The sequence below is a fragment of the Fonsecaea multimorphosa genome (genome assembly GCF_000836435.1).
Source record: "Fonsecaea multimorphosa CBS 102226 unplaced genomic scaffold supercont1.3, whole genome shotgun sequence".
In the NCBI taxonomy this organism is placed as follows: Eukaryota; Fungi; Ascomycota; class Eurotiomycetes; order Chaetothyriales; family Herpotrichiellaceae; genus Fonsecaea; species Fonsecaea multimorphosa.
Window position 1 is genome coordinate 435,949 of NW_015971637.1, and position 13,384 is coordinate 449,332.

The 13,384-nt window shown below is 52.0% G+C and overlaps 4 protein-coding genes across 4 annotated transcripts; 2 read left to right on the plus strand and 2 right to left on the minus strand.

The window, feature by feature from the left end:
* Nucleotides 1-67: 67 nt before the first annotated feature.
* Nucleotides 68-4,351, minus strand: Z520_01941 (uncharacterized protein; the record flags this gene model as incomplete). The annotated part of the gene is made up of 1 exon (XM_016772455.1): nt 68-4,351. The coding sequence occupies one exon, from the start codon at nt 4,349-4,351 to the stop codon at nt 68-70; it is 4,284 nt and encodes a 1,427-aa protein (XP_016635925.1).
* Nucleotides 4,352-4,751: 400 nt separating this feature from the next.
* Z520_01942 (uncharacterized protein) lies at nt 4,752-5,990 on the plus strand (the record flags this gene model as incomplete). Its single annotated transcript, XM_016772456.1, has 3 exons — nt 4,752-5,223; nt 5,290-5,569; nt 5,636-5,990. 3 exons carry the CDS (start codon nt 4,752-4,754, stop codon nt 5,988-5,990), a joined length of 1,107 nt encoding a protein of 368 aa, XP_016635926.1.
* Nucleotides 5,991-6,136: 146 nt separating this feature from the next.
* Nucleotides 6,137-7,405, minus strand: Z520_01943 (uncharacterized protein; the record flags this gene model as incomplete). The annotated part of the gene is made up of 1 exon (XM_016772457.1): nt 6,137-7,405. One exon carries the CDS (start codon nt 7,403-7,405, stop codon nt 6,137-6,139), a length of 1,269 nt encoding a protein of 422 aa, XP_016635927.1.
* A 1,018-nt stretch (nt 7,406-8,423) lies between these two features.
* Z520_01944 (uncharacterized protein) lies at nt 8,424-13,177 on the plus strand (the record flags this gene model as incomplete). Its single annotated transcript, XM_016772458.1, has 2 exons — nt 8,424-8,454; nt 8,550-13,177. 2 exons carry the CDS (start codon nt 8,424-8,426, stop codon nt 13,175-13,177), a joined length of 4,659 nt encoding a protein of 1,552 aa, XP_016635928.1.
* Nucleotides 13,178-13,384: the final 207 nt, after the last annotated feature.

Sequence of the window (13,384 nt, forward strand, 5' to 3'; positions counted from 1 at the left end):
CATCTTTTATGCAGCTGCACCATGCAATAGACGCCTCCTCTTCAATAGTTCCCAGAATGTAATACAATCATGAAAAGAAGTATGTGCTGTCCTTCAGCCTCTTGACGTCAAAGTCACCCCTTTTCGGCACAGGCCGGAATTTCATGGGCAGCCACAACCAGATTTGGTTATTTTTGCTTTTCTGGCCAGTCTTTCTACTTTGTGTTCGTAGCCTCTGGCCAAAGGCATTGACAGTAACTTGGTGCGCCTTGGCGACTGGGTCGGATCCAGTAGCATCAGACATGGTGTTGTCGGTCTTGACGTCAATCGTGTCTTCATTACTCTCGTTGGCGACTGAATCTCTCAGGGGATCCAATGTGCTTGCAAGGTCGATGTCATCGGAAACCTCGCTGGCATGGAGAGCTGCATCCACAATTTCCTCTTTGGCACACTCCATCGTCTCGGGAATTGCACCAATGGCTGTCTCTCCCAGCGAATCACGGTGGAACAGATACTTGTCTCCATCGTATTGTTCATATAGACTCGCTGCTGTCACCATCCTTTCCCCTTCTTCTTTCTGTTGAGGGTCCGAACTGGCCATCAATTTCTTCTTTTGGATTTCTCGCAACAATTCGGCATGCCGTCTTTGCTGAATGTTTCTCGATCCAGTGCCTACAGGGAAGACGCCTTCGGCGACCATCTGCTGACGGTACTCGGTGATGGCCTTCCCCAGCAAATTGTTTCTGTTGATTTGCGCCAAGTAGAAATGTCCATCGTATCGCTTGTTGAACTCGGCCGCAAGCCGCCCGATGATGTCATCGCTGTGCATTCGAATGAAGGCATCTCGCAAAAGTTCACTGAGAGAGTTGATGTCGGCAGCGTGCGTCCAGAAACTGTCGTGCACGGCAGAGAAGCTCAGTCCAAGTTCGCTGGCCTTCAAAGCCGAGAGGATCATATGCGTGGCATCAAGGGAATGGATAAAATTTGGAGGGAATGCCTGCAATTGCTTTCTCTTGTTGACAGAATCTGAAACACTCGGTTGAGCAAGTATGATGCTCTGCAAATTAGTCTGGATTGTCAATCCCTTGTTTATGCGATATGGTTGCACCACTGGCAGTTTGAGAGGCGTGGTCCAAATGACCGGTGACCGGAAGGCTGCAGATTCCAAGACGACCTTGCCCTTAGCTTTGGTTCTGCCTGTCCGCTCTTTGGCCTTTGGGACGCCAGAGCCTTCCTGTTCGTAAATATTTTCTTGCTGGGCTGGCGAGATCGAGCTGCTGATACGATTGGCGCAATCACCCAGCCAGTACTGGATGTCGTGGGCTCCCGTGAACAGTGCACCAAGACCCTTGAAGATCTTTCTCGCAATGTACGTTGATGCTTTGCCTGAAAGGCCAGCAGCTTCAACTTCAGGAATAAGGACTTCCACTTGTTTTCGCACCTGCCGGATCGCACCGAGGAAGGTGACCCCGTAGACATTGGTCATGACCGTCTGTTTGACCACCTTGCGTGTAACTTTGCCGTCAAGCATTTTTGCCAGCGAGTCACCCTTGGCAGCGTCTTCCTTGATCTCGGCTTTGACTAGCTCGCACACACCGCTGTAAACGTCGGCGGGCTTGTCGCCTGGTTCTAGGTTGACTTGCCTGGCTCCAGCGAGGTCGCCGCCTAGGGCCGCGTAATGCTGCAGTCCATTGCATGAACCATCTTGATGAATTGGGAGTCTGGAAACGAACTTCGTGGGATCGGGGCTTTCGAGGGCGTTGGTCAATTCGAAACAAGTGGCCAGACATTGCCACGGATCCTCCGCGGCGAGCCACCAGCGTCTTCCGTTGAGAGGATTCTTAACAGTGTCGTAAATGTCGTCCAGGTGGTCCATGGGAAACTGGGCACGGTCAGATAAGCTAGCTTTGTCGTACCCGTAGACATTCGCAAGGTGGATCTTCAGCCAGCGCAGTCCGTCGGGGCCCAGCTCGCGCCCTTTATCAAACAGCAAGAGCCCTCGACAATTATCGGCACCCATTTGGTTGAGATATGGTGGGATAGGATAGGCCCGCCCACGAAAGTCAATGTTGTGTGGAAGGTAGAACGTCTCGTTGAGGTAGGCTTTTGCAATCTCCATTTGAAAATTTTGAAAACACCGATTTGAATGGATGCCTGTTCTCTCGTTGTCGATTTTGCGCATCTTGGAGAACCACTCCCAACGCTCCTTATGCGTGGCGTTCTCCCCAGGCCGTTCGATTTCAGGAAAGACTTTGTTTAGAGGCGGGAGGTTGGCGACCTCCTCGCCACTATTCCAGGCCTCGAGCATGACAGAGAACACATCCTTGTTAATCCGCCAGCCGGTCTTGCCAAGGACGTCAACGCCAGCGAAAAGTTGGTCTAGATCACCCCGGCTTGCAGCAGCGATGCCGTAGTCTTTTTGCGCCGTTTCGTTCTGTTTGACTCGGAGAAATGGTTGCTTGGACTCCAGAAACCCCCCTTCGTAGAAGCCTTTCCAAGGTTTGGGCGGGCACACCATGGGCAACTGCTTGGCAATCAGATGTTCTGCAGGCTCACTAGCAAGAAGCCTGACAAAATCTTCATGCAAGGAAACTGTCCCCACCCTTCGGCCATTCTGAAAGGCACTGGAATGCAGAAAGACGGGTTGAGGCATTGAAAGCGCAGCTCCGGTAGCTGGGTCCTTTCTTGTAATGGTGATCTTGGCCGTCTCGAACATAAGTTCACAAAGAAGAGCCCCGACCTTCGCATGTATTGCTTTGGTCCACTCTTTATTGTATGTGAAGGCTCTAGCAGAGTGGTGAGGTGAGTGTCTGTGCATTTGCGAGGATAGCTTGACTCCATGCTCGAACAGGGATTCAATGATTCCTCGTCTCTTCGCATTGCGCGCGGCATTCAACTCGCGATTGATTTTCGTCGCGTTGTATTCATTTTCGAGTGTCTCTCCGAGTGAAGTGACCAGCCGGACTAGCTTGACCGATTTCGATGCGCCGACCTTGCTCATGATCTGCATCAGGGCAATGGAGGTGACAGCCGCTACATGCTCCGGAGGCAGCAGCTCAAGAAATGGTGAACATTCGGCTCGGAGTTTCTGTTGTGCTGACTTTGGACCAGTCAGTCCATGCTCTTCTTCCCTGGCTTGTTTGATCTCTTGCTTGATCTTTTCGGCCATTATCTCATGCCATTGCCAGAGCAAAGCTCCAATTTCGCCATGAGCGAGATCCGTCGGCAGAATGCCTATGCTAGCTCTTTTCTTGAATTCGGCCTTCCACCGGTCAAGAGCGGATTGTATTGCGTCTCTCTCCAACCGTCGTTGCCTTTGTGTAGCAGAATCTTCCTCTGACCTTGCCTCAACAATGTTTTCCGTCTGCTCCGAGAACAGAGACAGCGAGCGTCTAAGTGAGGACAACCCCAACCCTTTCTGTTCTGTTTCTCGAACGTGGACCTGCGCTTTCCCTATGGATGCGGGCTGCACTGAATCCAGCTGCAGGGTATCGTCGAAACGCCCTGGTTGACGGGCCATGACTTCGATTGTGCAGATTTCAGAGAGTTTGCCCAGATCTCTATCATCTAGGACATCCCGCATACTCAGAACTTTACTCTCCAACTGGTATCGTTTGGTCATATCCCAGTAGCGACGCACTGTCCGATCCCTTTTCGAGCCGATCGAGGTCTCCAAAGCCGCCTTTAATTTTAACGCAAATGTATGAGCGTCTGGTTCCAGATTCGCTTTTCTCATGTGCACCTCAATCCATTTGTTTATCCGTGTTTCATGATCAACGTTTCGATTCCATATGAGATCCTCGACCATGGTCGCAAGGACGCGGTTGAATGAGTTTCGCAGCCGAGAGGGATTGTTTTGACAAAACAGGCTCAGCTGTGACAGGAGTGTGAATGCCCGATCCCATCGGTGTACTTGCAGACAAGCGTCTAGCGTGGCTTCGATTTCATCGATATTCCTCAGCTTTTTGTTGCCTGCCTGAGTCTCGAGGTGGTCTTCGACAAGCTCCCCAGCATCGAGCATCAATATCTCTGACAGGTCAAAAGGAGAAAGGTCACTTGTGGAGGATCGGTGCGGATTCTGGGCTATGGGATATTCTCGGTTGCCGTAGGTAAAAGGGATATAATCATCGCTGCGGTCGAAGTTCTCGTGCGCGGACGCTGGGGAGGCAAGATGTCTGGATTGGGTGATGGGTGCAGGCAAGGTCTTTGAGCGCGATACCGTTGGACGTGTGGTTATTGATCTGCGCTGGTATCGGGCAGTGTATGGCTCAGCGAGGGCGGGACACAGCCAGGGTAACTGTATCCTTTCTGCCGCCTGTTGGACATATTGAAGGGCATGCTTCGAATTGGCCGCAGCTCGCGTGCGCAGCATTGCGCGGCAACGGAGGCAAAACTGCTTGTAGAAGCTGCAATGATAGGATTTTCAGAGAAATCTATCATCACAGAAGCCCTGCACAGCGCCCAACAGATGGAAAAGAAAGGGAACTGAGGTGAATGTACAATGTCGTGGAAGGGAAGAAGATGGAGTGACTTGAAGCGCATGGCAAAAAATCATTTCGGGTTCAGGAGCATCGGCACCTGCCCAGCATTGGACGGAGCTTTGCCGAAGGAGCCAGACTCACGTGCCATGGACACAAATAGCCAATGATCTTAACGCACGCTACTGGTCCGGCCCCACCTGCGGGTGCGTGGGAAAAAGGCATCTCAGGGTCTAGCCTGAGGCTTGTTGAAATACGAGGTAGTCCATCTGCTCTCTACAATCCATTCTCAAGATGGCCGCCAACAAGCTCGTCAAGGTGGGCATAATAGGCTGTGGCGAAATAACGCAGGTGGCACACATCTCGACATTGGGGTTTCTCTCTGATTTCTTCACCATCACGTACCTGTGTGATGTTTCGGCAGAATCTCTCAGGCACAATGCTCAAAAGGTCATCAATCACATCCCCCAAACCACCCAAAACCCGGCCGAGCTTTGTGCGTCACCAGACGTCGACCTGGTCTTCATAGCGAGCTCTGACGAGTACCATGCCGTGCATGTGATAGAGGGGTTGAGGCATGACAAGCATGTTTTTGTCGAGAAACCAATGGCGCTCTGCGTGAGGGATGCTGACGCTATAATCGAGGCCGAGGAAAGATCCAAAGGTAAAGTCATGGTGGGCTATATGCGTCGATATGCTGCAGCCTTTGTAGACATGACAAAGGAAATTGGTGGCATGGATAAGATTCTGTATGCTCGAGTTAGAGGTACCGAACTCTCCTGCCTCAAGTGATTAGTGGCCCAAACGCTGAACGGTAGCCACCTTTGAACAGATATCATCGGTCCCAACAGCCACTTTGTCGCACAATCAGGCACATTTCCAAAGGTATTCACAGACTTCACACCTGAAGTCGCGCAAGACAGAAATGATAGGGCGTCGGAAATAGTGCATCAAGCATTGTCGGTCGAATGTGGATTGCCTGTCAATCCCGAATCCACGAGAATGTGGCGACTGCTGGGTGGCTTGGGGTCTCATGACCTGTCAGCAATGAGAGAAGCCCTCGGAATGCCAGACCGGGTCATTGGGGCATCCATAAATCTTCCATTCTGGAGGTATGCTTGTTTGCCCAACCCGAATGACCATATTGATCATTGGAATTAGTTGACTGACGTGCGCAGTGCAATGTTGGAATATCCCACCTTTTCAGTAACCTATGAGTCTGGGATCGACAATGTTCCTCGCTTTGATGCCCATATTGAGGTGTATAGCATGGCAAAATCCGTTCGGGTCAAATATGACACTCCCTATATCAAGGGTCTGCCTGTGACTATGGTTGTCTGCGAAAACATCGACGGAGCATACAGAGAGTCGACTGTCAAGCGTACCTATGAAGATCCTTATACCTTGGAAATGAAGGAACTGTACCAGATGGTTGTCCACAGGAAGGAAGTAAAGACCACAGCGAAGGATGCAAAGATGGATCTGAAAATTTTTCAAATGATCATGAAGGCTGGAACTAGGGCCCAACCTTAGCCTGGGTATAAATTTTGGGGTATCATAATTGCCTCGCAAGCCTCAAAAATAGTTCCTCACCAGAGCAAAAAAAGGTAGAGAACATCTCACTGCCACCTAGGGCAGGCTGGCCTTGGTCGACGGTATGTCCAGACCGGTTCTCATAGTTAGTCCCCAAGGGGTATCGAGTCAGCAGGTGGATTCTTCCTCGGTCGTCCTCTCTTCTTCGGAGGATTGCTTGGGCCAGACTTTGTGCCTGCCGACATAAGGTTCCTTCTAGAGGGTGGGAAAGGAGCAGCCGGCTCTTGTTTGATCTGAATATTGTCCGCCGCTTCTTCTTCTTGAACGTCATCGTCTGTAACATCTGGACTACTCAAGTCGCTGTCCTCGCTCATTCCAAGCAGGGGGCCATGGCTGCTCGATGCTGCCCCACTCGCCTCCTTCTGACGTTGTCGCTTCTCCTCCTCGGCCTTCTTCCGTCGAGCTCGCTCTCGTTCTCGTCCGCGTAACTTGGCCAACAAGCCTTTCTTGCCATCTTCTCGGGGCGCACTCATTTTGTCCAACCAGTCACCATTACTGATACAGCTCTGGAGCTTGGGAAGAGCGTGCAATGGATCCGAGACAAGGCGCATTCGCAAGTCGAATATCCTCCTTGCATTGGGCTCGTCCGCATCCACCCACTCATAACTCTGCCACTCATCCATTTGGATGTCTCGCAGTTGTCTCGCGTTGTCATTCATGGTACGGTCCTTGGAATCGTCCTTGGTATCTCTGATTTTGATCTCGATGGCTTTCGACTCTACTTTTGGTGTCGGCTGCTCCAGGCCAGGCTTTTGGCGGGACGAACCGGTATTATTGCTACCTGCGAGTCGTTTTTGGTTGGTTTCATCTTCAGCATCAATGTGATGAAGCTGAGGCCGCATTTGCACGACAGCATCCAGGTAGGAGAGGTGGATCTGGTTTTGGTGGAAGCACCCTACCAGGTAGATCGGATCGCGGGTGCCCTGGTTTGGTATCTTGCCACCCAGGGTTTGAGTCTCAAGCAGCGGCGCAGGCGATATAGGTTGATCATGCGCAGGAATATCCTTCAATCTGGTTTGTGCTGTGCCCGCCCCAAAGCCACCAGCTAGACCAAATGAACCTCCGGCATTGATGGTGCGGCTCTCAGCCACTGCTTTCCCAAATCTCTCGCCGGCCACTTCGTTGTAATGCTCGTGCGTGTACATCGGAACTTCGACTTCTATAAAGCCAGCTTCTAGTTTGAGACGAAGGGCGGTTGGAGTTTGCGCTGTTGCAGCATTGTAAGGGAGGTGGTAAGGACGGTGGGAAGGATACTGGAGGAGATACAACTTGGCGGAATCTCTGGCAGGAGATGAGAAGCTGCTGGTCAAGCAGACATCGTAGGAGGCAATGACTGGATCATCATCGTCGGCCATTGTAGCTGAACCGGCAACAGTGAACACACCCTCTGGTCGTCCAGCGCATCTGGTGTGGAAAATTATCCTCAATCCCTCAAACTGCGCTACAAAAACGATCCGCGAATGACGCGCGCCAAGGCTGGAGATTTGGCTGCAGGGAGCATGCAAGGCTGCGGCGCTGCAAGGCTGTCACCCATTTTCTCCTTCCTAGCAACGGCACTCGGCGTTGGCTCTGTTGATCGCTTGAAGCACACCATTTCCACGTCATAATCTACGTGCAACACATACATTTATACTGCAACCAGCGTACATGACGAGGTGAGAAAGCAGCTCAAGATTATGAGGCTAATGAGACGTCAATGATTGTTGAGTGCGTATGGCGAGTCTCCCACGTACAAAACAAGAGAAATCTTTCCGTCAGCCAGATATTCAAAACAGGCACTCTCTCGAAGTTATACAGTGATAGGAGCCGGTGGTTAATGTCCCATTCCCCCTTCATATTACTCAATCATCTGTTTCTGGACCCTTTTTCTTTTCTTCAATGCTCCGGAGATTTCCCAAAAAGTTTGTGTGAGATATACGCCGCCAGGAGTTGTTGTGCGTTGGGCTGAATTGGGATGGCCTCCCAACTCCAGCCATATCACGACATCCAACGATCCCATCCCGGCGTCTGAATTAGGCAAGTCTGTCTCTTTTGTCAATTGTGTCCGATCTTGCTAGCAAACGCTCACCCCGTCGCCGTCACGAACCATGAGCACACGATGTCGCAATCGGGAGGCGACCAATCAGAATGGCGGGAGAGCGAATGACGAGACCGACAGCCGTAGCAGCAAAAATTTGAGAGGCGGCTTTTGCGTACCGGCGGTGATCGAGGCTCTTGTGGAGGCATCAGGAAGCGGAGAAAGGTGCAGAAGGGCAATATTGCTTCGAGTATTACAATTCGGTCAATTCCTCTTCCTCCTGCTCTGCTTTTTCTCGACCTTGTATGCTTTGTTTACTGTCATTCTCTTAGACCACCAAACAAGCGACAAGCGACATGGGGTCCGTTGCTAGCCCCGCAGAAGCCGGTATGTTTCTATTGATTGCGTTTCCCCGCTCCGTCCGTATTTTTGGGAGTCTGGGTTGGCAAGTTGCAAGCACTAACACGCCTGTTGTTGGTCAGTCGCGAGAATCGCATACCTTGCCAACGATGTCGTTCTCTCCGTCCAGCCTTCGCTGAGCACTGATTCCGAGTTTTCCTATCATCTCTCTCGATTTGTTGCCAACAACGCGAAGAATTTCGTCTCGAAATCCCTTCCTGAGATTGTTCCTGTGCGCCAAAATGCAGATCCGCTGCTCTCTGCATACACGCCCCTCCAGGCCGGTAAACTGGTCTCGGTTACGGCTCCCTCCTCCATTCTCTTGAACTCGGTACCTCATTTGTATAAACTCGCCCAATATCCAGTTGTCCTACATGTGGCGCTGGCAACACCGAATCCAGACTTCTCAGAGATTAGCTCAATAAGACAATGCGGCTTCACCTTTTTGCAGTCGGAGACCCTGCAGGAGGCACAGGATATTGCATTGACGGCTCACGCCCTGGCCGTGAGAAGCGGTAAAGGTGTCATCCACTTCTACGACCCCAGCAATTCCGTTCAGGACCATCCAATCCCCATCGAAAGTCGCGAGCTGGTCCAAGCACTTCTGGGGACTGGTGTTAAAGCTTCACACACGGGTGAAACCGAACAGACGCTTTATGCCAACAGTGGAAGGACCGCCACCGTTACTGATCTTGGTCTGCCAGAAGTTACTCCGTCGCAAGCACCAGCACCAACCGCAAGAGAAGCTCTCTCACCTGTTGCCGCCCCTACTTCAGCTAACGGGCACACGGATTTGTCGTCGGCCGCTTCCTCGTCTTCACGACGACAGAGTTCCTCGGGCAGCACCGCGCCATCGTCGATTGCGACGACAGTAGAAACACCGGTTTCTCGCGCTCTGAGCGCTACTGACATATTCAATTACGTCAGTGAGATCTGGGCCGCTATCTCCCATATAACTGGTCGCAGCTATTCTGCAATCGAATACTCGGGCCCTCCGGATGCCGAAGCAGCTCTCTATATCTTTGGCTCGACTGGAGTGTTCGTCGATGTCCTCGACGCTGATGATGTCCCCGCCGATCTTTCAAGTCTTGGTATAATCACTGCGCGGTTATACCGGCCATGGCTTGGGAGCGCTGTTCTTTTGGACTCTATCCCGAAAACGATTCAGAAGATTGCGGTACTGGAGCAGATCAGAAGGAAGACGACAAAATGGGGTCCTTCGTTCCTTGATTTGCTGTCAAGTTTGAACCCGGGTGCTGGCGGCCAAAGTGCAATCTCGCTGGTCCAATACAGGCTGGGTCAAATTGATGCATCAACTGCCCTGCAAGCACTTCGTGGCATATTCCAAAACCTCGCACCTGCGATTACGCCTCGGAAACACTCTCGACGTCGCGGATATTCCCAAGCTGCGGCCGTCTCGATCCAAAACCTCAGCATTGGCCACGAGTTAGAACCTGTGGTTGACAGTTTCGTCCCTGAACAGCCCGAGGCTGAGAATGCCTATCTCAAAATTCTTGACCAGTTGTTCAGCACGAGACTTTACATTGCCAACTTGCTTGACAAGAAGAATGCAGGCGTCTCCTCTACGATTGCTGCTTCACCCGAGTACGGTTTTGGTTCCTTGCTCGCCCGGGCTGAACGGCGTCAAGAATTTGTAAAGGAGGTGGAAGGGGCAGCGCGCAGCAACCAGTTCATCACGGAATCCCCCAAGCAATGGCTGTCACGATGGGCACTGAACGCCAATGACTCGGTAAAAGCAAATGAGATTGCTCCAGAGGTGGTTGCACGTCTGTCCACAGACGGCTCGAGGCTAGCCAGTTCTCTGCTTGATCAAAAAGCGTTCTTTCCAAAGGAAGCGCAGTGGCTGATTGGCTCTGATGCTTGGGCGTACGATCTGGGCAACTCGGGGGTTCATCATGTTCTTGCCTCGGGTGCCAATGTTAATTTGCTCATCATCGATTCGGAACCGTACTCTGAACGAGCGGCAGCAGATGCAATGAGACGCAAGAAAGACATTGGGCTCTATGCCATGAATTTTGGCAACGCCTATGTCGCTTCGGTGGCCGTGTACAGTTCTTACACACAGGTCCTGCAGGCGATGATTGAGGCTGAAAGGTTTAATGGCCCATCAGTCGTTTTGGCTTATCTCCCTTACAACAAGGAAACCGATTCACCTTTGACCGTCCTGCAAGAAACGAAGAAAGCCGTCGACATGGGTTATTGGCCATTGTACAGATGGGATCCGTCCAATGAAGAAAAAGGGGAACCTTCCTTTTCGCTCGACTCCGAACGCATAAAACGGGAGTTGGAAGAATTTTTGCGTCGCGATAACCAGCTCACACAGGTGATGAACCGCCATCCTCAATTTGCTGCCAGCCTTTCGGAATCGTACGGCTCTGAGGTTCGCAAGTTGCAGAAACGCAAAGCAAAGGACGCATACGAACAGATGCTGGAGGGGTTATACGGAGCGCCACTAACAGTCCTTTTCGCTTCCGACAATGGTAATGCAGAAGGACTGGCCAAAAGGCTAGGCAATCGAGGGAAAGCTCGAGGTCTGAAGACCATGGTGTTCGCCATGGACGACTACCCACTTGAGGACCTTCCAAATGAGGAGAACGTGGTGTTCATTACTAGCACAGCTGGGCAAGGTGAATTCCCACAGAATGGACGTGCCTTTTGGGAAGGGATCAAAGACGCTGCGGACCTCGACCTCTCCAATATCCACTACTCAGTCTTTGCGCTTGGAGATAGCCACTACTGGCCACGCAAAGAGGACAAAATCTTCTACAACAAGCCCGGAAAAGATCTTGACACTCGCATTCAGTTCCTGGGAGGTAAACTGTTGACGGCTATTGGTTTGGGTGACGACCAAGACCCTGATAGCTTCCAGACCGGATACCAGGAATGGGAGCCCAGGCTCTGGCAAGCACTCAACGTTGCAAATGTGGAAGGTCTGCCAGAAGAGCCGCCGCCGTTGACAAACGAAGACATCAAGATTGCGTCAAATTATCTCCGAGGCACTATTGCAGAAGGACTTGCGGATACCTCGACCGGTGCTATTTCGGCGTCGGATCAGCAGCTCACCAAATTCCACGGCACCTACCAACAAGACGACCGTGACCTGCGCGATGAACGAAAAGCACAAGGCCTTGAGCCAGCCTATTCGTTCATGATCAGATGCCGGCTGCCAGGAGGTGTCGCGACTCCCTCACAGTGGGTTCAGATGGACGCAATTGCTTCGGCCCATGGCAACGAAACCATCAAGCTCACCACAAGGCAAACATTCCAATTCCATGGAGTCATCAAGTCGAAGCTCAAGCCAGCTATGCGAGCAATCAACAAGGCACTCATGACAACGATTGCTGCTTGCGGTGATATCAATAGAAACGTCATGTGCTCGAGCTTGCCGACCTTGTCGGAGTATCACCAGGAAGTCCATGCTGTTTCGAAGAGGATATCCGACCATCTCTTGCCCTCAACGACGGCCTACCATGAGATCTGGTTGAAGGATGACACCACTGGTGAGAAGACCCAAGTCGCTGGTGACGCCGTGCAAGACTTCGAACCCCTCTACGGCCCGACCTATCTCCCTCGAAAATTCAAGATCACCATTGCCATCCCTCCACACAACGATACTGACGTCTACGCTCACGATGTTGGACTCATTGCAATTCGGTCAAAGGACAACGGCCATCTCGAGGGCTTCAACATTCTCGCCGGAGGAGGCATGGGTGTGACACACAATAATAAGAAGACCTACCCACGACTGGGATACATGATGGGCTATGTTCCTGCCGATGTGGCACACCTGGTGTGCGAAAAGATCATGCTTGTGCAACGCGACAACGGTGACCGGAAGAACCGCAAGCACGCACGGTTGAAGTATACTATGGACGATATGGGCAACGAAGTCTTCAAGTCGAAAGTCCAAGAGCTCCTCACGCCACTGGGCATCACCTTCGACACGCCACGGCCGTACAAGTTCGATTCCAACATCGACACATTCGGCTGGCTCCGCGACGAAAAGGGCATGAACCACTTCACCTTCTTCATCGAGAACGGGCGCGTGGAGGATACGGCAGATTTCTCCATGCGGACGGGACTGAGAGAAATAGCCAAGATCCACAAGGGCGAGTTCCGCCTGACGGGCAACCAGCACCTGATTCTGTCGAATGTGACGGACGAAGCCAAACCGGCCATCGCCGAGTTGATGAAGAAGTACAAGCTAGACAACACGCAGTTCTCGGGAATGCGCCTGTCCAGCTCGGCCTGCGTGGCCTTCCCGACTTGTGGGCTCGCCATGGCCGAGTCGGAGCGGTACCTGCCGACGCTGATCAGCAAGCTCGAGGCCTGCCTCGAGGAAAATGGATTGTCGCAGGACTCGATTGTGATGCGCATGACGGGCTGCCCCAACGGCTGTGCTCGCCCTTGGGTCGCCGAGGCCGCCTTCGTCGGCAAGGCCTATGGCGCCTACAACATGTACCTTGGCGGCGGCTACCACGGCCAGCGCCTCAACAAGCTGTACCGCAGCAGCATCAAGGAGGACGAGATTTTGGAGATCATGCAGGGTCTTTTGGGTCGCTATGCCAAGGAGCGCACCCAGGGCGAGAGGTTCGGTGACTGGACCATCCGCGCCGGCGTCATCAACGAGACCACCGAGGGCAAGAATTTCCATGACAACACCGCCGAGGAGGAGAGCGATGCCGAGTAAACAAAGAAAGACAGGGCTAGTACCCTTTCAATACCAGACTTTGTTTGCATTGCTGCATATCTCGACCTGCCTGGTTTGTCAAGAGATCTGAGGGTGGGGAGTTGAGTTTTCCAGATTGCCACTCTCCTTGCTTTTGACTGCTCTGCATAGCATGGGACGACACTTGGGTTTCAAAGTATATACGTATCTACTATCAAAAGATTGATT